This window comes from Tenebrio molitor, chromosome 4 (genome assembly GCF_963966145.1).
Source record: "Tenebrio molitor chromosome 4, icTenMoli1.1, whole genome shotgun sequence".
Taxonomy (NCBI): Eukaryota; Metazoa; Arthropoda; class Insecta; order Coleoptera; family Tenebrionidae; genus Tenebrio; species Tenebrio molitor.
In genome coordinates this window covers 22,140,881-22,163,980 of record NC_091049.1, presented here as the reverse complement: position 1 = coordinate 22,163,980, position 23,100 = coordinate 22,140,881, and the positions used below count along the sequence as shown (strand labels likewise).

Here is a 23,100-nt window from a genome sequence, read left to right as displayed (position 1 = left end):
TGACAAATGTGTCTTGGCAACACCAATTCAATAAATTCGATTAGCTTTCTTTGAATTTATTGGAAAAGAATTAAACAAACAAAACTCGTTAAACTCATAACAATTCAAAAAAAATTACAAAGCTCTTCGTATGATGAACAAAATAAAAATCACTTTAAAAAACTCAAACGAAAGTCCCTGATGTCTCGATTTCTTCTACGTTGCTGTCAGTTTCCTGTTGAAAAAAATAACAAATAAAACACGAAAAACGTAAACTTAATGACATAATAAAGAGTAAATACTACATAAAATGGTAACTTAAGCTTAAATTAAACCTTGATGTTAATAGATAATAAAAATAAATATTTACTGTTCATTAGGTATATTTTGTCAACAGTATAAAATTCGATACTTGGAATCATATCAACTTTTCCAAGTACAAAAAAAAAGGAATTGATAAGATAAGAAAAGTCACTTTTAACAATAATTGTTAACCAAATGATTATGTATAATTTTCTTTTGGTTCAACGTGACCAAATACGTGTATTGGGTATTGATTACATTCCCGCCAAAATATTCAGCAACTATAAATTACCAACTTAGTGAAAAAAAATCAACCAAATTAATTATTGCAGCAGCGTTAAACGATAACGGTATTCCTTTTGAAATGGAAATGAAAGTTTTATCTTCCAGAAAGAAATGTATTATTTACGGAAAATTATTTTAACAAGAAATAATCTATTACGGGCAATCGATAGAACTGAGAAAAATAATTTGCACTAAGAACCAAGGAGGTAGCGCTGTGCAAATTTAATCCAATTAACAAGTAATTAATTGATTAATTGAGAAATCGGTTGTAATGGCTTTTCCAGATTCCGCATTATTATCGGAAATTTTTGTATTGTAAAACAAAAATATTATGTACACTGGCCGGCAAAAAAAGTTAGCCATCATTTAAATGTCAGTGGGCCGTATGATTTCCCTTTCATTAAAGTTACAGAATGTCATTAAATTGTTTTGTCTCTGTCTAACATAGTGCTTGGCATATGCTCTCACTTTGTCTAATCAATTATTTAGCTAATGAAAGGCTTAACGAATGGGAAATCATACGGCCCACTGTCATTAAACCATTAATTACACATTTGGATTTTGACGTGGCAGAAAAGTGATGGCTAGTTTTTATTGCCGGCCATTGTACTTCACGTATTATCATTGTCTTTTTAATAAAAAAAAATAAAAAATAAAACAAAATTCGGTATTTTTTTTTAGAAGAAATGTAATACAACTTGCAAGTGTATCACTTGATTTAGAAAATCAAACCAAAATTTAAAGAAACGCATTGTAAACTGCGCCCCATACGCGATCCGTAAATCCTCAGAGGAAAAACTGTGCAGTCCTGGCCTTCCGTATTTCCGAATTCGTCTCCGCCATAGACGATGCGGAAATCCTCAGAGGAAAACTGTGCAGTTCTGGCCTTCAGCAATGCCTGAATGAACTTCCTTTTTCACTCTATCATAATAGAGTTTACTTTTAACCTGCCAAAGACATGTTTCCGACTCGTAACTATTGTCTGAAAGGCGATCCTTCAACCAAACTGAACTGACGGAATGCCACATACATTCCAGTCGGTTTGATCGTTTGGGACTACACAGTTATTGAGAATCGTTTTTCCATTCTCATCCGGCCGCCTGAACAGTCCGCTAAGTCAGTGCAGTTTTCTACCACACACACTCCGGAAATACGGAAGGCCAGGACTGCACAGTTTTTCCTTTGCGGATTTCCGGAGCGTGTATGGGGCGCATTAATTATACTTTCACTTTGTATGCTTTCTGTGTGATTAATTTCAAAGCCACAACCCCTGGACCTCTACAATGGTAAAGGTCTTGGAATTTCTCATGGGCTACGAATCATATCTGGGCAAACGACGAATATCGATCTCAAATAGATGCTACAAAGCGACCGGAAAACATCGTCATTCGTTACGTTAGTTTCGTCTCTCTTTCGTCTATTTATATGTATTTCAAATTGAAAGTAGTCGACGTTTTCAGTTTTCATTTACAGATTTTTCACTGGTTTATCGCTCCGCCTTCGCGCAGAGATTTCCAAGGGCACAGCCCATGAGAGAATCCAACACCTCTACCTAACTGGATAATTAGAATGGCCACGTTTACAGGCTCTTCTCTCTGGAATCGCACTCTAGGCATTGTAATCTTTTAAAAATTTACTTTCCAAGTTAATTGCGGCCACGATCTTTCCAAACAAGTTACATTTCACATGTTTGTTAAAGAGTTATTTAAATATTTATTTATTATTGATGTCGACCGACTTTATTAAAATTTCATTTTTACAAGACGTAAGTACGTCTATTCTATGTATACAATTGATACTAGGTAGCCAAAATTAAACCCCTCCTTTTATAAAGTTGCAATTCTTTTGCAGTTGTGTTGTTTATTCTACTTTAGATCAGTAACCATTTGATTAAAAGCGGCGTTTTATGATGGTATGTATTTACAATACGTTTTAAAAAATTTACCTCCGAGTCCGTCAAAACATTCCCAAACAATTCAATTTGAGATTTTTCGCATTGGGCAGTCTTAACAAGGCCGGTCTCTGAATGAATAATTTCAAATTTTGTAGACACCTGAAATTAAATTTGTTAATTTTTAAGTTTTTTTTTTTTTATGTACGGGGTGATCAAATAGGACTATTTAAGTTGGTAACACTGAATTGTATTTTAAATCGTATAACAGGAGTAACTTTCGGTTGTTGATGGCTTGTCGTTGTTAATGCTATACCTACATCAGATATTTGTCAAATGAACCAACAAAACATATCCGGTTGCAGTGTTATAAATAACCGAATGAAAAAATTTTCTTAATTGTACTGCCAACTTAAACAGTCCTTCTTGATCACCCGGTATAATCAATCTCTTTTCTTATGACCAATAAAAATACCAGACATAAAAACAATTTCTTTGGTGGTAACCTTTACTCTTATCAGAACCACTGTATATTCAACCTGTGATCACTTTAATAGTGCTAAGTAACCGCATGTAAAAAATTATTGAGACAAGTACATTTTTTAATGCAACTTGTTAGGTAGGTACTGTCGCGAGCAAAAAAAACTGGTCGTCAAAATCCATATCAAAATCATACTTTGACGCAATGGAAAATGCTCCATTGTAAAACGGTCGTAAATATCATAATCTATCATCATGTTGTATGACACTAATTGTCATTTTTTTCTCAATTTTTTGACATTTTGTTGACATGGGCATAATCAGACAGGGAGATTTTTTTTTATTTGTGACAATCTAACCAAATTTTTAAATGACATTGCCGACCAGAATTTTTTGCTCGCGACAGTACGTTATTGTCTGAAACTGCCCAACAATACAATATATTGTATTCTTCATACAGTGTTTTTCTTTTAGTTTTCCTCTTTTGTCAATTGTATTTCACTATTTTTTATTTAATAGAGATAGGAAATAGTGAAATACAATTGATAAAAGAGGAAAACCAAAAGAAAAACAGTGTATTACAACTTACCGCCTCTATGTCCGCTTGCAACAGATAAAACAATTCCTTTTGTACATTCACTGACGCCTCATCTCTGTTAATTAAACAACGTCGGAATCTCTTCTTTTTTACATTTTTTAAAGGAGTACTCAACCCATGAATGCACTCAGGTCCACTTTCCGTGTTTACGCAGTCCAGAATTTGACAAATGTCAGCTGTCTTAACAAACAAACTTTTGTTGTAGGTTTTTAAGGATTCGATCATTGTTGGCATTTTGCGTAGACGACATTTTAAACTTTTATCACATATCATCACGACTCCTTCACCGGACTCAGCATCGATGTCAAGTCTGAGCTTCTTTTTGATTTTTTTCGGTTTTGATGCTAGCAAACACCTAACGTAATCGGCATCTTTCTGTTGCGAAAATAAAATATTTAGAGACATTGCTTTATCATTCTCGTTATTTGTTACCGGCGGTAAACGAAGAATAAATTGGTCTTCTAATTCCACCCTTTCCGTTTCTTGATTTAATGATTCCATTCCTCGCCAGAATCTGCACACTTTCTTGCTTTTCGCTAACACTATTTTCAAAAAATAGAGTTGGCGCGGTGACAGCTGTCATTCAACCAGGTTGTCCACCGTAGCAAAGAAAACGAAAAGATTTATATCGAATTTTTAATTTTTTTTATTGAAATTACAACCGTAAATGCATGACATGTTAAAGTAAAATAAAAGGCTCGGTTTTATCGCCTACAGTTAGTGTGATTTAAAATTCGTAGAAACATTATTAATAAATCACTGGTAATTGTTATGTTGTCGACCCTGGTTGTCAATTTAGCAATTTGTCATTATTGTTATTTTTGTGTAATAAAGGAATTTTTGTGTAAGAGTAAAAAGTGTAAAGAATGAACTCCCCCATTTTACTTGCAGACTGTAAAAGGGCAGTCTCGGATTTAAAAAACTTGAGTAACGATGAACTGGATAAAATAATGAATGATGACGAAAAAATTGAGAACATTCTCGCGGGTTTGGATCAGGTTAGTTTACAAACTAATATGTCGAGACCGGGAGTCATGTACCATTTTTAGTCGTACCTGAAGGAAATTCAAAATCAAAAGGAAAATCTATTGGCCAGTAATAGCTCCTTGGCAGAAGAAAACTTGTCTCGGGAACCAGAGTTGGTGGAGGGGCGGGAAAAGCTGCAACAGCTCAGTGAGGAAGCAGAACAGCTCTCAAAACAAGTGGAAGAGAAGGTCAAGCAACTAAGTATGTTGCATCAAAATAATTTATAATGATGTGTTACATGTTATGTAATTGTAGAGGGCAAAACTGGGGATACATCACTGGAAACAACTCTAGCCCTTCTCCAAACAGCTGCAAGCGAAATGGAAGAAGAATCTGACACTCTGGTGCAAAGTTTTCTTGAAAATGAGGTTGACCTTGAGAATTTCCTCGAGCAGTTCCTTGCCAAAAGGAAGATAGTACATTTGAGACTCCTCAAAGCTGAAAAATTCTCTAAAATCTTGTCAAGGGATCCTTTAGGAAATATGTCGAATTATGTAAATGCCCCTCCTGTGAGCATTAATACGAATTACTTCCCAGGTGTTCCCAGTCAGAATGTGCCTTATCCTACTGGGCCTATCGGGATGCCAATGCCAGGGATGAATTATTTCCAAAATAATTTTTAAAATTTAATTTTGTATGAAATGTGATAAACCATATACTTTTACAATTGTAAAACTGTCATAAATCCAGTTGTTTTAATGAAGATAATTATTGTTAATTTGTTATATTTATGTAGTTACACAAGTTGAAAGTATATTGAAAACAGTTGACTTGCAGACTCTGAATCAAACACTGCATTATTAACAATCTGTTACGTGAGTGGCTAAGTAAAATTTATTAGCAATTTTACTATGTACATTATTTACAGCATGATTAAATAAATATTGTAATTTCCTAATTTGCATCAGACTTCATCTGACTTAGAATCAACTATAATCGCTGCTCCAAAGGTGGTAACCCTGGTGGGATTGTCATAGTCTTTATCATACAACGTGTAAGCAATCAGTATGAATAATACACTAATTAAGAAAATAATCCTTTCTGACTTGACATCTTCAATGTAGTCCTTTTCCCTTTGCTTTCTTAACCTTTCCTTGACTTTAAACCTCTGATCCTGTCGAAAAGTGGCTCCATAATGTGACTTTGACCATTCATCAAAGTCATATACTGTAGTCCTGCCATATGCAGTTGGTGGTCGTGATTTTACATCTCTTGACTTGTAAAACTTACTCATTGGAATATCCGCATGTTGAGTTGAACTACCATTTTCAAAATATAAACCTCAATAGTTTGATACGGTTAATTGTCATATTATCAAATTTTACTAAACATTATTACCTCTATCATACAACTTCCGTGAGTTCACGTTGCCTAAAACTTCATAAGCTTCTGTAATATCTCGAAACTTCTGTGCTGCCTCTTCGCTGTCTTTATTTTTATCTGGATGATAAACCATAGACAACTTGTAATAAGCGGATTTTACGTCAGCTTGTGTTGCCTTCGATGAAATTCCAAGGGAATCGTAGTGGCTTGTCTTATTTAATCTCCCACGAGTTGCAAACTTTCGTATTTGGGGCGGTAGGAATCTAGCACACTTACTGTACGTGAACATTTTGAGGTTAGATTGCATTTTGTCCCACTATGTTGACATCGCGAATTGATTTATTCTGAAAATACAAATTTAATAAAGAGTGACTGTTCGAGCTTTGGTTTTTGGTTCAATACTTCTGCCTTTTTTGTTAGTTTTTAAGGCTCGAATAAAGAAGTGTATTCCCAAATACAGGAATTGAATGATGTCACATTACAGGAAAATGACATTAGTGACAGTTTTTTCCTTTTTTGGGTGGCAGTGAGTAAATAAATAGTGTTCAACGGTTACGTAATAATATGAGATAAATCTTCTTGTCTATTTGTACATACTTATGATACTTATTTTAGATTACATGTGGTTTTATTACCTACATTAGGAGATACATTTTAAAAACGCCTGAACGTATAGGCAGCCAAAACTACATGCATGCACGTAAAATATGCCCTTGGCTGAATCCAATAACAGAAATCTGGTAGTGGCCACACTGTTTAGTTACTCTTTCCCCGCCTTTTTCACGTGCGAGGTTAGAATGAGTTCAAGTTATAATTTTTCTTAGCTTGTTGAATGTGCCAAGTGCCAATTTAGAATGATACGCGTATAATATCTACAACAAGTTAATAAGTAGTGCAACGGCCAGTTTAGATTGCTAGAACAAAGTGAAACTCACATCAACAAAATTAGAATGGTTTAGGTGTGATCAGTGTATCCAGACAAAAGAGTGGTTTACAAAGTCATAAACTTTACCGATACAGGCCCGTCAATGAAATAGAGTGGTTTCAGTGCGATAAATGTGTCTCCTAGTAAAATGCAGAAACGGAGAATTTTAAGAAAGCCTGAACTTGTAAAGCATACATCTGCCATAAATATAAAATTTAAGTGTGATCAATGTGAATTCAAAACTAAACATAAGAGACATTTAAAAAGACATAAACTTTTACAACATACGCCCCTCGATGAAATAGAATGGTTTAAGTGTAATGAATGTGAATATAAAACTAAACAGAAGATAAATTTAAAAACACATAAACTTCTACAACACACGCCCGTCGATGAAATAGAATGGTTTAAGTGTAATGAATGTGAATATAAAACTAAACTAAAGGGAGCCTTAAAAAAACATAAACTTTCACGACACACGTCCGTCGATGAAATAGAATGGTTTAAGTGTAATGAATGTGAATATAAAACTAAACAAGAGGGACATTTAAAAAGACACAAACTTTCACGACACACGTCCGTCGATAAAATAGTATGGTTTAAGTGCGATGATTGTGAATATAAAGCTAAAGACAGTAGTACTTTAACAAGACATCAACTTACACGACACACGCCCGTCGATGAAATAGAATGGTTTAAGTGTGATGGATGTGAATATAAAACTAAACGAAAGGGATATTTAAAAATACATAAACTTTCACGACACAAGCCCGTCGATGAAACGGAGTGGTTTAAGTGTGATGAATGTGAACATAAAACTAAACTAGAGGGACATTTAAAAAGACATAAACTTTCACGACACACGAACGCCAATGAAAAAGGAAGGTTTGAGTGCGATAAATGTGGATATAAAACCAAACTAAAGGAACATTTAAAAAAACATAAACGTTTACGACACTCGTCCGTCGATGAAAAAGTATGCTTTAAGTGTAATGAATGTGAATATAAAACTACACAGAAGAAAAATTTAAAAACACATAAACATCTGCAACACACGCCCGTCGATGAAATAGAATGGTTTAAGTGTGATGAATGCGAATATAAAACTAAACAAGAGGAACATTTAAAAAGACATAAACTTACGCGACACACGTCAGTCGATGAAATAGAGTGGCTTAAGTGTGATGAATGTGAATATAAAGCTAAACACCAGAGTAATTTAACAAAACATAACCTTTCACAACACACGCCTGTCGATGAAATAGAATGGTTTAAGTGTGATGAATGTGAATATAAAACTAAACGAGAGCGATATTTAAAAGAACATAAAATTTCACAACACACGCCTATCGGTGAAATAGAATGGATTATCTGTAATGAATGCAATTATAAAACTAATCAAGAGAGAAATTTAAAAAAACATAAACTTTCACGACACAGGCCCGTTGATGAAATAGAATGGTTTAAGTGTGATGAATGTGAATATAAAACTAAACAAAGGTGGTATTTAAAAAAACATAAACTTTCAGGACACACGCGTGTCGATGAAATAGAATGGTTTAAGTGTGACGAATGTGAATATAAAACTAAACAAGAGGAACATTTAAAAAATCATAAGCTTTCACGACACATGCCCGGCAATGAAATAGAATGGTTTGGGTGCGATAAATGTGGATATAAAACTATAGTAAAGGGCAATTTAAAAAAACATATACGTTTACGACACATGTCCGGCGATGAAATAGAATGGTTTGAGTGTGATGAATGTGAATATAAAACTAAACTAGCGCGAGTTTTAAAAAAACATAAACTGTCACGACACACGCCCGTCGATGAAGTAGAATGGTTTAAGTGTACGGAATGTGAATATAAAACTAAACAAGAGGGACATTTAAAAGGACATGAACTTTTACAACACACGCCCGTCGATAAAATAGAATGGTTTGAGTGTGATGAATGTGAATATAAAGCTAAATACAAAAGGAATTTAACAAGACATAGACTTGAACGACATATGTCCGTCGATGAAGCACTATGGTTTAAGTGTGGTAGATGTGAATATAAAACTAAAGAAACAGGAGCTTTAAAAACTCACATATTTACGGAACATCCATCTTCCAAAAAAACCCGAAAGTTTAAATGTGATAAATGTGAATATAAAGCTAAACAAATAGAAACTGTAACAGTCCACATGTTGACCAAACACGTCTTCTAATACGTGCAATACTATCTATATCAAGTACGTGTATATTAAGTTTCAAAAGTTTTTCATTTCATGGCGAATTTTTCTTCAGGATACAACTCGTCTGAGCAGAGATATCCGGTCCCAACAAGCGAACCTGATTATCCTGTAAGTAACGCTCACCGGAAATTTGCATTAGCTTCACTTCGGATTCACGAAAAACGATTAATGTGCAATGCAAGGATTTGATAGGATCTGACACAAAATGGAGTACCTACTTAGAATTGCGATCTGATCAATGTGTCGAAAAATAATGATCAATAAACATGTACAATTATATTTTTAAGACATACAACTTTTAACTGTACCTATTGAGGTACATTTTAAACTGTTTTCTAATAATAATTTTCCAAGAAATTTTTATAAACAGATTCCATTCTACATTCTGTAGAATCAATCACTGTTGATAAAATGTAAGTAATACTTGTTCACGTTGGATTGAACATTAGTGGTGCAAATTGCATTAAGTTTCATATGAATTGTCATAGTAACAGGTCAGTCATTTGCACCACAGCTGTTCTTCCCAACGTGAACAGGTATTACGAGAATTTAACAATTTTTTTTTTACTTCTGACTGATGTAGTCAGAAGTGTATTTTTGTAAATATGTTAGTTATGTTTTAGAATTTTTCATACATATTTCTTCTTAGTTCTTGGTACCACTTATCAGGTATAAATGGTATAGTACCTACTTATGGGTAGTAAATACGAAAATTCTCGGTTAATACATACTTCTATAGACAACCATTTGCTATATGTATACCTGAGCAATACTGTAAAGGGTAACATACATTTTGTGTATACATTTTCTATTTTTACTATAAATTCAATCATGTGTGACATACAGTCGAATGCAAAAAAAATTGACAAGACGTTTTAGGCTCCTTGGTCCAGTCTTACAGTTCTTCGATTTTGGTTGGCAGCTGACTACGACTCTATTCTTGATTGCCTAGCCGAATGCAAAAAAAGTGAGAAGTTGTCGGTATTAGAAAAGCCATATTTATATAATAACATTTGTAGGAAAAACAATTACAGGAACCTGTTTTTATCTACTTTTTTTTGCAATCGACTGTACTTCCACTGCCAGAATTAGCAGGTATAAGTATATTGAATCGCAATTGTTTGCCTCAAAGTTTTGTATTTAGATAGCGTTATTAATAAATATGTTTGAAGCGCAACCATTATTTTATTTACACCTAAACACCTCTACAACTATTTATTAAACAGCATTTTCCTGACAGAAATCTTTGTTACTTTTCGCCACCACGCTCTTACTCTCTCCGTTACTGGTGCCAGGTTTCACCTGAAGCAACCTGGCCTGGGAATCATGAGCAGCTGCAGCTTGATTGGAGTGGATGAATAAACAGTTTATTTACAAGCTACGAAGAAGATAGCAGCATGGCTATTGAAACGTCAGCTACGCAGCAATCCAGACGACCGCGGCACAACCCGGAAAACAATAACCCTATTGACAACGGCCGTGAAAACCTGCATTCAATTACAGAACTAACTACCCTTACACTCACGCGCGCCAGAGACGCTTCACCCCCGCTCTATTTCCGCTCTCCCCAGCATTGCCAACTCCATCCCTTGGTTACTAGCCTAGCCGCTAATACCTTCACATTTGGCGCGCTATTGTGGCGGTACCGGAAATTTAAATTTTAAACTGTGTCACTACATAGTGGCTATGGAAAACAAAATTTGTGCAAACGTGTGGCGTAACTTAATAAACTTGTCACTTGTCAATTTTGACATTTATGCCAGTTTTAAGTAAAAAATGGTTTTGACAAAGAGAGTAGAAATTATTAATCACAGAATCCTATTCTGAACATAGACACGAAGAAGATGGTAACTGGGTTTAGCACACGCATACGAATACGTTTCTAAAACAGTAATAAAATAAAATCAATAGGTTTCCATACGGCTCTCTATGATAAAAATCACGACAGTGAATTATTTTAGTGTTTACATAATGACAAAATAGCTTTGATAACAATAAACACAAGTAACATTTACCTACTTGTCACCAGTAAATTTTACGAATCCACATCCAAAATTGTCTTCATTATGGTAATGATCCTTCAAAGTCGACAAGGGTGTAATTTTCTGTGGATAAACACACAAAACGACTAGAACGGCCGATAAAACTCTAGTCGCGAAGATGAGCTTCCGATTGTTAAAATATCTGTTTAAAGTAGGAAAATTTCTAGCGATCACTCCTTCCTCCCTAACAATCGCGAAAGCGACTCTCAAAGAGAAGATATATGGAAGCTCCATGATTGGACTGTACACTGTAGCTCTTGTGGTTTCTTTGATATACAGAGTTCCGCAATACAGCCGCTACATTCACATAAAACTTACAATTCACGTAATTTTAGACATTATGTTGTACACATTTTGCGTGCAAGCTATTATGGTTGCGTTGTTGAAACGACATCTCTGGTACAAATTAATACGGAATCTTAAAATAACAAGAGACAATAAATTTCCCGAGAAAAATTATTTTCCGGCGTTTATTTTGTGGAACGCATTTTTCTGGGCCATAAACATTTACTTGACGTGTATTTTCGGCAAGTTGATCGGAGTTGAATTTTTCAAACAATACAGCGTCGACTCCCTCCAAGTCTACGTCCAATTCATCACCAATTACCTCACCTACGCTGTTTTAAAAATGTTGGAATTGAGATACAAATCTGTTAGGTATATGTTGGGCTGTTTGCTGCGTTTAGCTAAGAAACTGGAAGCGAATTCGGTAAATACGTCTCTGCGAAGAGCAAAGCGTAATTTTCTTTTGTTAAGAGAAACCGTCGACATCTTCAATGATGTGTTTGGTTGGTCGATACTGTTGAATATTTTGCACGGAAGTCTTCAAATGGTCATCTACTTGGATGATGCTCTTGCAGGAAATGCTGCAATGAGTGTAGACTGGATGATTTCCGACGTCAGTATCATCTTGTTGTACTGCGTAAGTTTTCTGTTCTTGTTTTGGTAATTCTAATAATCCTATTATTGCTTTAGACTGGAACTGTCGTTACCATCTTGTTGTGTGACTCGGTGCTGTACGAAACTGAGCACATTTTGACAGTTACCTATAAATTGGAAAAATATCTTCCTGATGAAAATAAGGAGCAGTTACATGCGTTCATAAATACTCTTACAGACAATTTTCCTCAGTTTTCTGCAGCCAGATTTTTTGTAATTGATAAGTCAACAATTTTAAAGATTTTTAATGCCGTTCTTACATTTTTTATAATAATCATTCAGTTTGAAAACAACACACTACGATCATTTTTTCCAACTAATAAAACTGAGTAATTAGTACACTGACCGGCACAAAAAACAACTCATTATGATTTCTTTAATAAATGATCTGAAATGATATTTGTGCTTATTTTTCTTTATTATAGTTAAATTGGGATATTTTCAATGATCGGGAGTGTTATGGTCACCATGGCAACCGAATTGTTTTGTTTAAATAAATTATTAGAAAATTTGCGCTACTTCCATCTTGCGTTTTTGTCGGTTGATTTACGTGTTACAAGATTTAATTTGACAATACGAGATATTAATTCAAAATGTGCAATAATATAGTCCAATTTTTACCCTTTTGAGGTGACGTCACGATTTCCGCCCTCGCTTTCTCTCTATTGAAACGACAGAAACAGAAAAAAACAACAAAAGCGGCACGTTTATTTATTGTTTGTTACTTTGTGGTTATTTTATGCTCCTGTCGATTTGACAATTTTTAATTTCTTTCACTTACAAACATAACCTTTCGTAGCAATTGTCAACAAATTTGAAACATTAGAGTTATTTATGATCAATTCCTGATCTTAGCTCAAACATACGTGAAGTTACTAGATACTGACGTCATCCCAAAAGGGTAAAAATTGAACTACATATACCTATTGTGTGATGAAGACAATTTTTTGTAATGTACTTTGTTTTAAAGTATCTAAGGTATCTATGATGATTATAATGAGAATGACAATTATTATCAATCATTTCAACAAAAGATATGATAACAAATAGAACTAGATCTATCACAATGAATGTTGTGCATGCTTGAATTGTTTTCCGTAAACAATGTTTGTGAAACTGCAATAGACGGTTATCTTTTGTAAAATTTTTGTCGGCTTGACCTTTGACCATTGACCGGTCACTCGTGTTGGATGTTCTGAAAAAAATACCAAAAAAAAATTGTTTCAGCGGTTGAATTAAATTGTTTTTCGTTGTTTTATTAAGTGTGAATTCTTATAACAACCAATGAATCATTAAATATATAAAGAAGTAGCTTCCCGCATTAGTTGAATCCTAATTTAATTTATGGCGCTTTGTTTCACTTCAAATATACAAAAAACAAAATAATGAAAATCGACTAAGAACATCTGATTTTTTTACATTATTTTCACGTGTAAATATACGCTCATGGAGTTTCGGCCGTCTCTCCCGACTCACCCTGTATAATCTAAGAGGCATCCAATTGGTTACCCCATTGAAACTTTTCCTAGTAACATTTCAGTGATGTTACATTTTTTGCCATTTACCAAGTTTATCTAACTATTTCAGTACTTTCTGTTATCATATATAATATACCAAGGGACAGATATATTGCCGGAAATTTTTTCGAGCAGTCCTGACAGACGAGTGTTTGCCGCAAGAAAATTACACGAGGGCTTCAGCCCGAGGGTAATTTTGAGCGACAAACACGAGTGTTGGACTGCAAGAAAAAATTTCCGGCGATATATATCTGTCCCGAGGTATATTCGGAAGAGAATCGCCCGAAAAAATTTTTCCCTAGGGCAATTATATCGGAAATTTTCCCTAGGGAAAATTTCCGCTTAATTAAATTGTGATTGGTTGCTATTCAAACAATTCGGAGTTGTGATTTGTCAATATAAATCATGTGACATTTGAGGGCGATTCTCAACAATATTACCTCTAACTTGCGTTTGTTTTGATCAGAAGTTTTGAACATCTTCACAAGCTACATTTAGAAATTTTGTTTTAAACAAAGAAATGGAATTCTCTAATGCACAAAATATGTGGATTTCAAAAACATCCCATTTATTTTATTTACAATATCATCAGAAATCGTAATTTTTGATACCAAAATTTTTAAAATTTTTGCATGGCGAATTTTTTTTGTTCAAGAGATAAATGAGTGCTTCCCCTAAATTAAATTTCAAACAATAGATTTGTTTTTATCATTTTCAGCCAAATGTGGATTATTGTTTGATAAGAATATTTGTTTCACATAAATGTCAGTCAGTTGACTAGTTTTGACTGTTTAATTAATTGAACTTGTGAATCTATGGTGCAGGCAACTGACAATCATGTCCTCTCCCACTGGGGTAAGAAAGTCTTCTTTCTTCACTTGTACAGAGTAAACGTACCTTTAAGTAAATAGTAGCGATAATGCTGTTAATAATATTCATACCGCACTATCAGGATTAAGTATTTACTGTTCTTTAGAAACAAATAACAAATCGCAAATTAAACTAATGAGAAGAAATTAATTTTAATGTGTATTAATAACTCCTGCATTGCCTTATTTAACGACTACTTACTAACTTACTAGTGTTTACACTACCATTACTTGCAGAATTCAGATTATAATAACTCTTAGGGACTAATTAATTTTATTAGGAAGCAATAAAATTTTAGATAATAATCTTATCTAAAACTACTGCAGTCATAAAAGTATTATCTTTATACTCACTTATCGAAGAAAGAATTATCTTGATAATAAATAATATGAAAATAAAATAAAGTTCATTAACTATTTTATCGTATCATTAACAATTATGATCACTTTATGTTAGACATTTATTGATAATTATAAAGTTCATAATATTCGAATAACTCAGCTTCCTTAGTTACTTATAATACGTTAGTTAGTCATAATAATACATTAGTTACGCGCTCATAATACGTTAGATACAATGATACGATAAAGCTTGAAATATAACTCGAATATTATGGGATTTAAACAACACTCGGAAGTTGTGCAGGTAACTCGGCTAATCGCCTCGTCACCTGGCAACGTCCTCGCATATTATAAATCCCATAATCTACTCGTTATATTAATAGCTATATTCCTCTGTCATTGATAATTTTGTTTTGTTATAAATAAAGTAAATTTGTCTGTCAACAGACCACACCGGCTGCTATAAACTTGGGCTACGAGTTCGAAAACCTGGTCCCTGCCTATATTTCTCTACTACTGCTTAAGAAATCTGACATTATAAATTTCACCATTGAAACGAATAGGCAGAGTTACAGAAAATTCGATGATTTGATCATCACCATCACAGGAACCAACGGCGAAAAAAAGATATATGCTTTTCAGCTGAAACACAAACAAAAGGGTAATGACATACTCCAAGCCACCATTTTGAACAAACCAGACAAGCACTTTGGTTTGAGTAAATACATCGAGTCTTACAATAAATTGAGTAAGAAAAAGAAAGAAGATAATTGTGTTTTTGTTCTATACACAAATGCTAGCTTCCAAGAAATGAACCAAATTATTAGGTATAAACCGTTACCTTTAAATGCGTCTTCAGTATTCAACACAACAGATCCAGAAAAAGTCTTCCAGTTTAGAGACCCCAAAAACAAGTCCTCCAAAGAGTTTTTACAAAAATTCTGTTTGTTTTCGTCTCAGAAGAACTTTGAGGAACTGAGGGCCGCGATTGGGGAAAAACTGCAAAACGAGTTCCATGCCAGTGATGAGAATGTCATTTCTTTCATCAATTTCTTTAGGGAGTTACGACTTGGTAGCTACAGCAGTTGTAAGGTGACCAGAGACATGCTAGTCTTGCAACTCCTCAATGTATTTTTGCTACCACTAGTAATACCAACTCAAATGTCAAAATCGCACAATGATAAAGTTGAATTAGTCGAAATGGCAATTAGGCAATTCGATGTTGCTGTCGTCAAAAATTTGGACAAAGGTTTTATCAAGGACAAGTGGAGAAGTCGGCCACCATCAGAAGAGCTTCTGCTTACCATTGCGAATTCAAAAAAAGGCGAAGAACCTTGTCAAGACATCGCTCGCAGGAATAAACTTCTTGCCAAAAACGACAAATTGTCGGACAAGGTGCGACAACAGGTTTTTTGGTATTTTTGTGAAAAACCCATTTTCATTGATATGAGCAAAGATGCACATCAAGTTGTTTGTTCTCTTATATCTTTGTGTCAAAACATGCGTTACAAAATAAAATTTGTGCTAGTGGGAATTGACGTCAATCTGAATTTCAAAAATTGCAAGGTTTTTCAAAATCTGGAAGATCTGAAAAATGTAAACCAAGAGAGTTTCGAGACGATTTTGAGAAAGTTTAAATTGTCAATCCAAGGCAAGGAACCTGTTTCGATTCAGGAATTTGTCAATTTTGTTGGTCCAAGAATTTTCAAATTTATCACCACCACAGAGCTCATGAAACTATCGAAGGAAAATATGACAGTTGGAGCAAAGCTAGAGGAATTGCCACAGTCGCATCTTCACAGAATATTACTGACAACAGTCTTTGGTCACGAATTAATCAAACAAGTTGTGCAACAGAGTGTAGTTATTGTTAACTGCGCTGACGAAGTAAACGAAGTCAAGGCTTTGTTCAAAAATGTTGGAATGGATTCAAGAGTGGTTGAGATGTCAACATATCTTAAAGTTTCGTCGATTGATAATGAGCCAGTTTTGATTTTGAATAACAAAACTGTTTGTGATGAGAAGATCTACGAAGAGATTTGTTCAAAGAATCGATCAGTGTATCAGTTCAGATGGACCAAGCAGAAGTTTGAACTAGTCAGCAGCAAAAACAACCCAAAACTGCTAAGAGAAACTAAGTTTCAAGAGCGACTGGCAATTAATGATACAGATGTATCATTTGATAACAAACTGAACGCAATTTGTGCCAGTCCAGGTATTGGCAAAACAAAAATGATGGCATTTCTGGCAAGACATTACCCGTCGGACTATTGGATTGCCAACGTGGTTCTAAAAGAACTGAACGTCTTCTTCAGAAGAAAAAAAAACCTTCCAGAGCTTTTAAATAAGTTTTTGGACATTAAACCTGACCACAGAACAATGGAAGATAAAATTAAAGATGTTTCCAAAAATCAGAAAAAGATTGTATTTCTTTTCGACGGTTTGGACGAGTTGCACCAGAACAGTCTCAAATGGGCCATTAAAGCCATAAGGAAATTGATCAATGAAGGGTATATCATTTGGGTGTCTTCTCGACCGAACTTAAAGAACATTTTAGAAAACGATCTGAAGGTTTGTACGATTTTTGACATCAAAGAGTTTGAACGTGAAGACCAAGAGAAATACATACAGAAGCGTTTAGAAGAAGCTGAGAAAGAGGAGAAATTGATCGAAAGAGCTATGAAGGTGATATTTAGTGGTACCAGTACTACAAATAAGAACAACATTTTGGGAGTGCCTCTGCAGCTTTATATTATAACAGAGGTTTTAATTGAAGATGAAGACTTCAAAAATTTGGACAAGTTGCTAGTTGTGACGTATATGTACGACCGTTTCTTCCAAGAAAAATATCATCGGGAGTTGAAGAAAATCACTTACAACATTTTGGAGTCAGGGCATGATTTCCTAGATGCCCTCAGAGACTACTACTTTGAACAATATCAGATCGGAGCATTAAGATCGTGCTTGGAAGCGTCTCATTTCAAAGAGCTCAACGTCAAGAATAGTAAGAAGTTCTTAAATCATCTTAAAAAATGTGGCGACTCTATAGGAATAGTGATGAAAGTGAATGAAGATGATACGTTTATATTTGCGCATCATACTTTCGGAGAGTACTTGTCAGCGTTGTGGCTGTACGAATATTATGAAGAAATTCCTCTTGAATCACGCAAATTTATCTTCGAACCACAGTACCGCAGCTTGAGGTCGCTTTTTGACTTAAAATTAGCCGAATCGTGCCCTTTACATTTGGCAGTACTCAATCAAGATGTACACAAAGTGAAGAAACTGGTAAAAACTCGTGTGAATGATGTTGATAAAGCTGGACGAACTGCTCTTCACTTGGCTGCTTCCTGGGGTAAGGAACATCCTTTGTTAATTGTCGACAAATTAAACAGTCAAGATAAAATTGAGAGAAATTTGGAAAATGAAGAAATTTTAAATATTCTTTTGAACTCCAAAGGTGTAGATTTATCACGGAAAGACAAGTTGGTCGAGTGGACTCCGCTACAATATGCGGATGCGTCGCTTTCTTTATCTTCTGTTGATAAATTGTGTGAGACAGTGAATTGCCAGAGAAATTCTTTGCTAAATTACCAAAACACGTTTACCAGTTTGTATTATTGCATCACCTGTGGATATGTAAACCTATTTAATGTCTTTCTGCCAAATATTCTCAAAGTACGCCTTCAAGACAGCGGGTTAGAAGTCTCCATCGAGACAGAAGAAACAACTCAAAAGTTGTTGGTTAAGGGTCAAATAAATCAAGATAGTATCAGCTTTGAGGAAGAAGAAATATCGGAAGAAATTGCTGTCAAAGGTCATGTACACATTTTGAAGATGCTTATGGTAGGTAAAATAAACAGCATTTATTATTTGTTATTTTTAATATTTTAATGTTGCAGGATTTGTCAGAGACGTGAATATCTAAATAACAGGAACATTTTATCAACAGTACTTTCTAGTTTAGATTTAATATGAAACTTAATTGTATACAGCTCGACAAAAACAGCTTGGCACATTGCTGATAGATGCGTAGTGCGTAGAAATCCCTCCCACTTGCAGAGCGCACTTGATTGTTGTGAGTCTGGGTGTTTAGATCGTGCATAACCAGGTGAAAAATTATAAATAGAATGACACGTTTCAAGCTTCATGCCCGGATTGTTTAGCAGATTTGCTTCATTGAGTGTACCGTACCTACAACCCTAGCCATATCCTTGTCTTACAGACACTCTCTCGTTTCCTCTTCTGCGCATTTCATCTGCCAAGCTATTTTTGTCAAGCTGTACCTATTTGAAATATTGTCCGTATAAATATATTAATTATAAATATTTGTTTATGAAGAACGTTATGTGTATGTTAATGGAGAGTAATTATTAAAATTACAATATTAATGTTATCAACAATGTTGTGATAAATATCTGCGATAAATACTGTTGTGATCTAAGTTATCTAGCTATATTATTATTATTCACATCGAGTAATCGAAAAGAAAACAAACCAAGAGTACTATCTCGTCTGTTTTATCGAAAAGTTTGTCATAGATATTGACTCATACGCATATGCATACTTGCACAGTCGTTTTATTGGTTGCCCGCCTCTCGCAAAATCTATTAAAAATTAATTAATTATTAACAATTATTGCTTATGACGTTTCTTTGACATTTCCGCGAAAAAATGTGCTTATCATTTTGCGCATTTCATCCGCCAAGCTATTCTGGACAAGCAATACCTACATATTGTCTGCCAGGTCTTCTGTCACTGGAAAGTTTTGGTAGCACAATTTTCCTAGACTGACCCTGTTATTACTATTGCTTTACTCATAGAAAGTTCACCCTAATTCTCTTCTAAGTCAACAATTCAAAACTTTCGTCGTTGACAAAATGATTGTACAATTACTAGACAATTACTTAATGCATAATTCAGATAACATAAATGAAACTCTCTTGCGTATAGTACGCTTCATAGTTCGAAGACATTCTCATTTACAATGTGCTGCAATCGTATTAAGGAGATATTTAAATCTGATAGTGAGTCATGGCCAATCTAGTAAGACACCATGCTAATATATTTTTAGTACCAAATGATTCCTTGAGCTTCGTCTACTTGACAAATTTCAAATTATTGGATTTCACCGTCACGAAAATTGTACTTTTCCTCACGCTCACCGTTCACTCGTGCGTAAGTTTACTACAAGTCTGGGAAGTTGTTGCGAAATTTGACAGCAAACTGCTCATCGAACATGGTCCCATATTCTTCATGATTTTGTATGGAATCGCGTCCGTAATAATGTCTCTAACCGTGGGAGAAAAGCTGAAAAACCTTTTGCAAAATGATTTTCGCCAGTTGTTGGCGCTTAAAAGAGTTAGGCCTAGATTGAGAGAAAAAATAAATTACGAGTCGAAGAAATTCACAATTTTAATATTAATCAACCAAATTTTGCTTGTGTTAACGACATTTCTCTACTTGCCAATTCTAGAAATGGACGATAATTTTTATTATGCTGTAGCATTTTTCAAAAAAAATTTTTCTTCGCAAATGTCTTCAATATTATCAATGATTTATTATTGGACACTCCCTTGGTTGTTTGTTTGTATGACGGGCGGCAGTTTTGGTATTTCTTATATTATTTTGCATGAAAAGTTTCTAGTTTACATTATTAATGATTTGCTAAAACATATCTCGAATGGTTATACGTTCGATAACGATGAGACATTGATTCGTGATAGAACTTATCAGTCAGAAATCAAGAAGAGGCTAATCATTTCTATCAAACATCATCAAGTGTTAACAAGGTACCTACTGTCTTGGACTATTTTTAATAATTTAAACGATTTTGAATTTTAGAACCCACAATGTTCTCAACAAATTAATTTTGGGTCCAACTGTAGTTTTAATCAGTTTAACAGTATCCTTTTATATTTCTGTAATATATAAAGCCTTACTGATGCAGGTACCTAGAAGCTTTTAAATTAAATTGAATTAAATTCCACATCTTCATTCTAGAATAGCCGCAATGGAGATTTACGTGCAATTGTGACAACTATAACTGGTGTGATGAACACTTCCTTATTTATCTACAGTGGACAATCTCTGATAAATGAGGTAAGGTCAATTATTAATCAGTAAATTATAATTTGTAACTGATTCTCAAAATTATTCTAGTCCATGAAAATTACGAGAAATATTTCAGAATGTCCTTGGACGTCGTGGAATATAGAGAATCGACGGATATTGATTTTCTTTATGATGAATGTTCATAAACCCCTAATTGTGGGTAGTTCGAACATTTTTGTTTGTGAATACCCATTTATTATTAAGGTAAAAAAAAATTGATTCTAGATAGAGTGACACAGTATAATTTATTTCAGGCTCTTAAATTTATGTATACGACTTGTGCGTTCTTAATACAAGTCAGCGAAAGGCATTCTGAACAACGACTAAATTAAATAATTTATTAATTTGCACTTTGCTTCTCTATATTAGAACAGCGAATTACTCAAAACCCACTTTAGAATCTCCTCCCATTCAGAGTGAAATATCGGGCGTTCAAATGAAATCCTGGGCTGGGAAGGCGTTGGAAACCGTCAATTGTTGTGCTTTTTTAAAGCGTAGATTAATTGGAGCATGTTGACAGCTAACCTAAAATTTAGAGCCAACAATTTTTTCTTTTTTTTCTTTCTTTGCAATGTTTTACATCAAAAATAGAATAACGTAACGATTCCTATTCTCGAAGCAAATATCTAAGGGCACCCTTTGCTGAAAACAAACATATTCAATTATGTCTCGATTAAACATAAACAAATGTCATTCGTGTCAAACGGCGGGAAATTTAAACTGTACACTGTTCTAAACGGTTTAATTTTTCCAACGCCTAGTCAGCCCAGGATTTCATTTGAACGCCCGATACTTAGCTTGTCACTGTACTGCATTTAAAAATGTTAACCAACAGAAATACTTAGTTTTTAACAGATAAATAAAATTATTGTTGAACAAATAACAACTTCTTTATACATTGTCAAAGATACATTAAATTTTAACAACTTAAATCTGTAATTCAAGCGATTGTTTGAATTTATTTCGTTTTTTTTCAGTCCAGTGAAATTAAAATTTAGCTTATACTAATTCTAAGATTAAAATAATCATTAGACCTGATTATACATTTGCACTAAAGGAAATTATTTTTAGGCTTCCTTAACTGTAAAATACACCTTTACCTTTTAATTTAGGTTAAGGTAGCTGCGATGTACAGACGGATGTTATAGATTTCTGGGGGAGTACCGAGAGAAAAATTGTCGCCGAGGTCCCTTGCGGCCGAGGCAAACAATTTCGAGGAGGTTAAAGGATTTTGCGGTCAAGCTATACACAACATTTTGTGAGCAACCGAAAATTTGTAATTATAAAATGAAGTAAAATTTCTAAATTTGTCTAATTTAATACCTGAAAAATCTAAATCTATTCAAAAAATTCCCGACATTTTTGACATTTCGGGTTTCTCAAAATCATTGGAAAAATTACAAATTTATTTTGTGTCCATCTATTTCAAACAGATACATGTATTAATACACATTAACAATTTTTTTAATAGTATTTGTTACCAGCTTGCCAGAAAACTAGAAATTTACTCTTTGCAAAACAACTTATTTACATAATTTATGATGACAGGACAATTATCGGTTTTGTCGGTTTCGTTGCTAACTTACTCAACAGATCAACAGATTGCGCCACGGTCAGCGTCCGAAAAAGAGTTACTTTTCGTCCGTTTGTGAGTAGGTACCTAAAATTACCGTTTTCCTTAAGGGTGCCTAAAAAGACTTTAGCTTCAGCTTGTGGGTCATACACTATAATAATAATAATACGGCGCCCCCTTTACCATGAAAGCCCTTCTATCACTATTCGTTCAGCGAAGTTAAAAATGTCGGACATGATCAGTGTTTGGAAGGGTAACCGCCATTGTAACAAACTTTGACGTCAATGTCATATAAACTGTGGGCGTCTCGTGAAATAAATAAGAATGTAAAAAACAGTGCTTTCAAAGGAATTGTCATTATTTGCTAGAAAATTCCGGCTCCGCCTCGATGGTGTGCCCCCTCTATGATACGGCGACCCCACCACCTGCTTCAATTTTCTATTGGAAGAGTGAAGTAGGTTCATGTATGCATGGTGGCCTGCGGGGAGATCGCGTTTTATTCTCATCTGGTACAAAGCTCCAGAATAACGTAACATCGCCGACATTAAGAGATTTTGAGGTGCCAACCAAGTGATCTTACAAAGATATACATACATAGATTGTTATTTCTTTTAAATTTAAAAGGAAAAGTGTCATCAGATTTATGAGAAAC

The 23,100-nt window shown here is 34.3% G+C and overlaps 5 protein-coding genes and 1 long non-coding RNA gene across 8 annotated transcripts; 4 read left to right on the top strand and 2 right to left on the bottom strand.

Annotated features, from left to right (window-relative positions):
* Positions 1-40: 40 nt before the first annotated feature.
* On the bottom strand, positions 41-4,117 carry LOC138127876 (transcription initiation factor TFIID subunit 7-like). The gene is made up of 4 exons (XM_069043955.1): positions 3,969-4,117; positions 3,528-3,911; positions 2,513-2,620; positions 41-214 (listed from the first exon to the last, which is right to left on the bottom strand). The coding sequence occupies exons 1-4, from the start codon at positions 4,035-4,037 to the stop codon at positions 164-166; spliced, it is 612 nt and encodes a 203-aa protein (XP_068900056.1). The 5' UTR covers positions 4,038-4,117; the 3' UTR covers positions 41-163.
* A 197-nt stretch (positions 4,118-4,314) lies between these two features.
* Vps37B (vacuolar protein sorting 37B) lies at positions 4,315-5,460 on the top strand. Its single transcript, XM_069043953.1, has 3 exons — positions 4,315-4,534; positions 4,586-4,763; positions 4,818-5,460. Exons 1-3 carry the CDS (start codon positions 4,403-4,405, stop codon positions 5,183-5,185), a joined length of 678 nt encoding a protein of 225 aa, XP_068900054.1. The 5' UTR covers positions 4,315-4,402; the 3' UTR covers positions 5,186-5,460.
* LOC138127875 (dnaJ homolog subfamily C member 30, mitochondrial-like) lies at positions 5,379-6,442 on the bottom strand. The gene is made up of 3 exons (XM_069043954.1): positions 6,288-6,442; positions 5,901-6,229; positions 5,379-5,843 (listed from the first exon to the last, which is right to left on the bottom strand). The coding sequence occupies exons 2-3, from the start codon at positions 6,190-6,192 to the stop codon at positions 5,467-5,469; spliced, it is 669 nt and encodes a 222-aa protein (XP_068900055.1). The 5' UTR covers positions 6,193-6,229; positions 6,288-6,442; the 3' UTR covers positions 5,379-5,466.
* Positions 6,443-6,562: 120 nt separating this feature from the next.
* LOC138127871 (zinc finger protein 90-like) lies at positions 6,563-10,229 on the top strand. The gene is made up of 2 exons (XM_069043949.1): positions 6,563-9,049; positions 9,105-10,229. Exon 1 carries the CDS (start codon positions 6,959-6,961, stop codon positions 9,023-9,025), a length of 2,067 nt encoding a protein of 688 aa, XP_068900050.1. The 5' UTR covers positions 6,563-6,958; the 3' UTR covers positions 9,026-9,049; positions 9,105-10,229.
* Positions 10,230-14,278: 4,049 nt separating this feature from the next.
* On the top strand, positions 14,279-19,396 carry LOC138127992 (uncharacterized). Its single transcript, XM_069044172.1, has 3 exons — positions 14,279-14,405; positions 15,209-18,607; positions 18,664-19,396. Exons 1-3 carry the CDS (start codon positions 14,388-14,390, stop codon positions 18,679-18,681), a joined length of 3,435 nt encoding a protein of 1,144 aa, XP_068900273.1. The 5' UTR covers positions 14,279-14,387; the 3' UTR covers positions 18,682-19,396.
* Positions 19,397-19,404: 8 nt separating this feature from the next.
* Positions 19,405-22,655, top strand: LOC138127993 (uncharacterized). 3 transcript variants are annotated; one of them, XR_011158486.1, is made up of 5 exons: positions 19,405-20,553; positions 20,606-20,711; positions 20,765-20,863; positions 20,924-21,079; positions 21,988-22,655. It is a non-coding gene; the product is annotated as an uncharacterized lncRNA (long non-coding RNA). The 3 variants fall into 3 exon arrangements; XR_011158485.1 differs by having other exon boundaries at positions 21,130-22,585; XR_011158484.1 differs by lacking the exon at positions 21,988-22,655 and having other exon boundaries at positions 20,924-21,109.
* Positions 22,656-23,100: the final 445 nt, after the last annotated feature.

What these genes read in the sequence shown, in the direction of transcription:
- LOC138127876 (XM_069043955.1), bottom strand. Translation starts at nt 4,037, where the DNA reads ATGGAATCATTAAATCAAGAAACGGAAAGGGTGGAATTAGAAGACCAA. An exon ending in TTATTCTTCGTTTACCGCCG is followed by an intron (nt 3,912 to 3,968) that starts GTAACAAATAAC and finishes TTTTCGCAACAG; the next exon opens with AAAGATGCCGATTACGTTAG. An exon ending in ATGTTTTGACGGACTCGGAG is followed by an intron (nt 215 to 2,512) that starts GTAAATTTTTTA and finishes TTTTTTCAACAG; the next exon opens with GAAACTGACAGCAACGTAGA.
- Vps37B (XM_069043953.1), top strand. Translation starts at nt 4,403, where the DNA reads ATGAACTCCCCCATTTTACTTGCAGACTGTAAAAGGGCAGTCTCGGAT. An exon ending in TTCTCGCGGGTTTGGATCAG is followed by an intron (nt 4,535 to 4,585) that starts GTTAGTTTACAA and finishes TACCATTTTTAG; the next exon opens with TCGTACCTGAAGGAAATTCA. An exon ending in AGAGAAGGTCAAGCAACTAA is followed by an intron (nt 4,764 to 4,817) that starts GTATGTTGCATC and finishes ATGTAATTGTAG; the next exon opens with AGGGCAAAACTGGGGATACA.
- LOC138127875 (XM_069043954.1), bottom strand. Translation starts at nt 6,192, where the DNA reads ATGCAATCTAACCTCAAAATGTTCACGTACAGTAAGTGTGCTAGATTC. An exon ending in ACGGAAGTTGTATGATAGAG is followed by an intron (nt 5,844 to 5,900) that starts GTAATAATGTTT and finishes CAAACTATTGAG; the next exon opens with GTTTATATTTTGAAAATGGT.
- LOC138127871 (XM_069043949.1), top strand. Translation starts at nt 6,959, where the DNA reads ATGCAGAAACGGAGAATTTTAAGAAAGCCTGAACTTGTAAAGCATACA.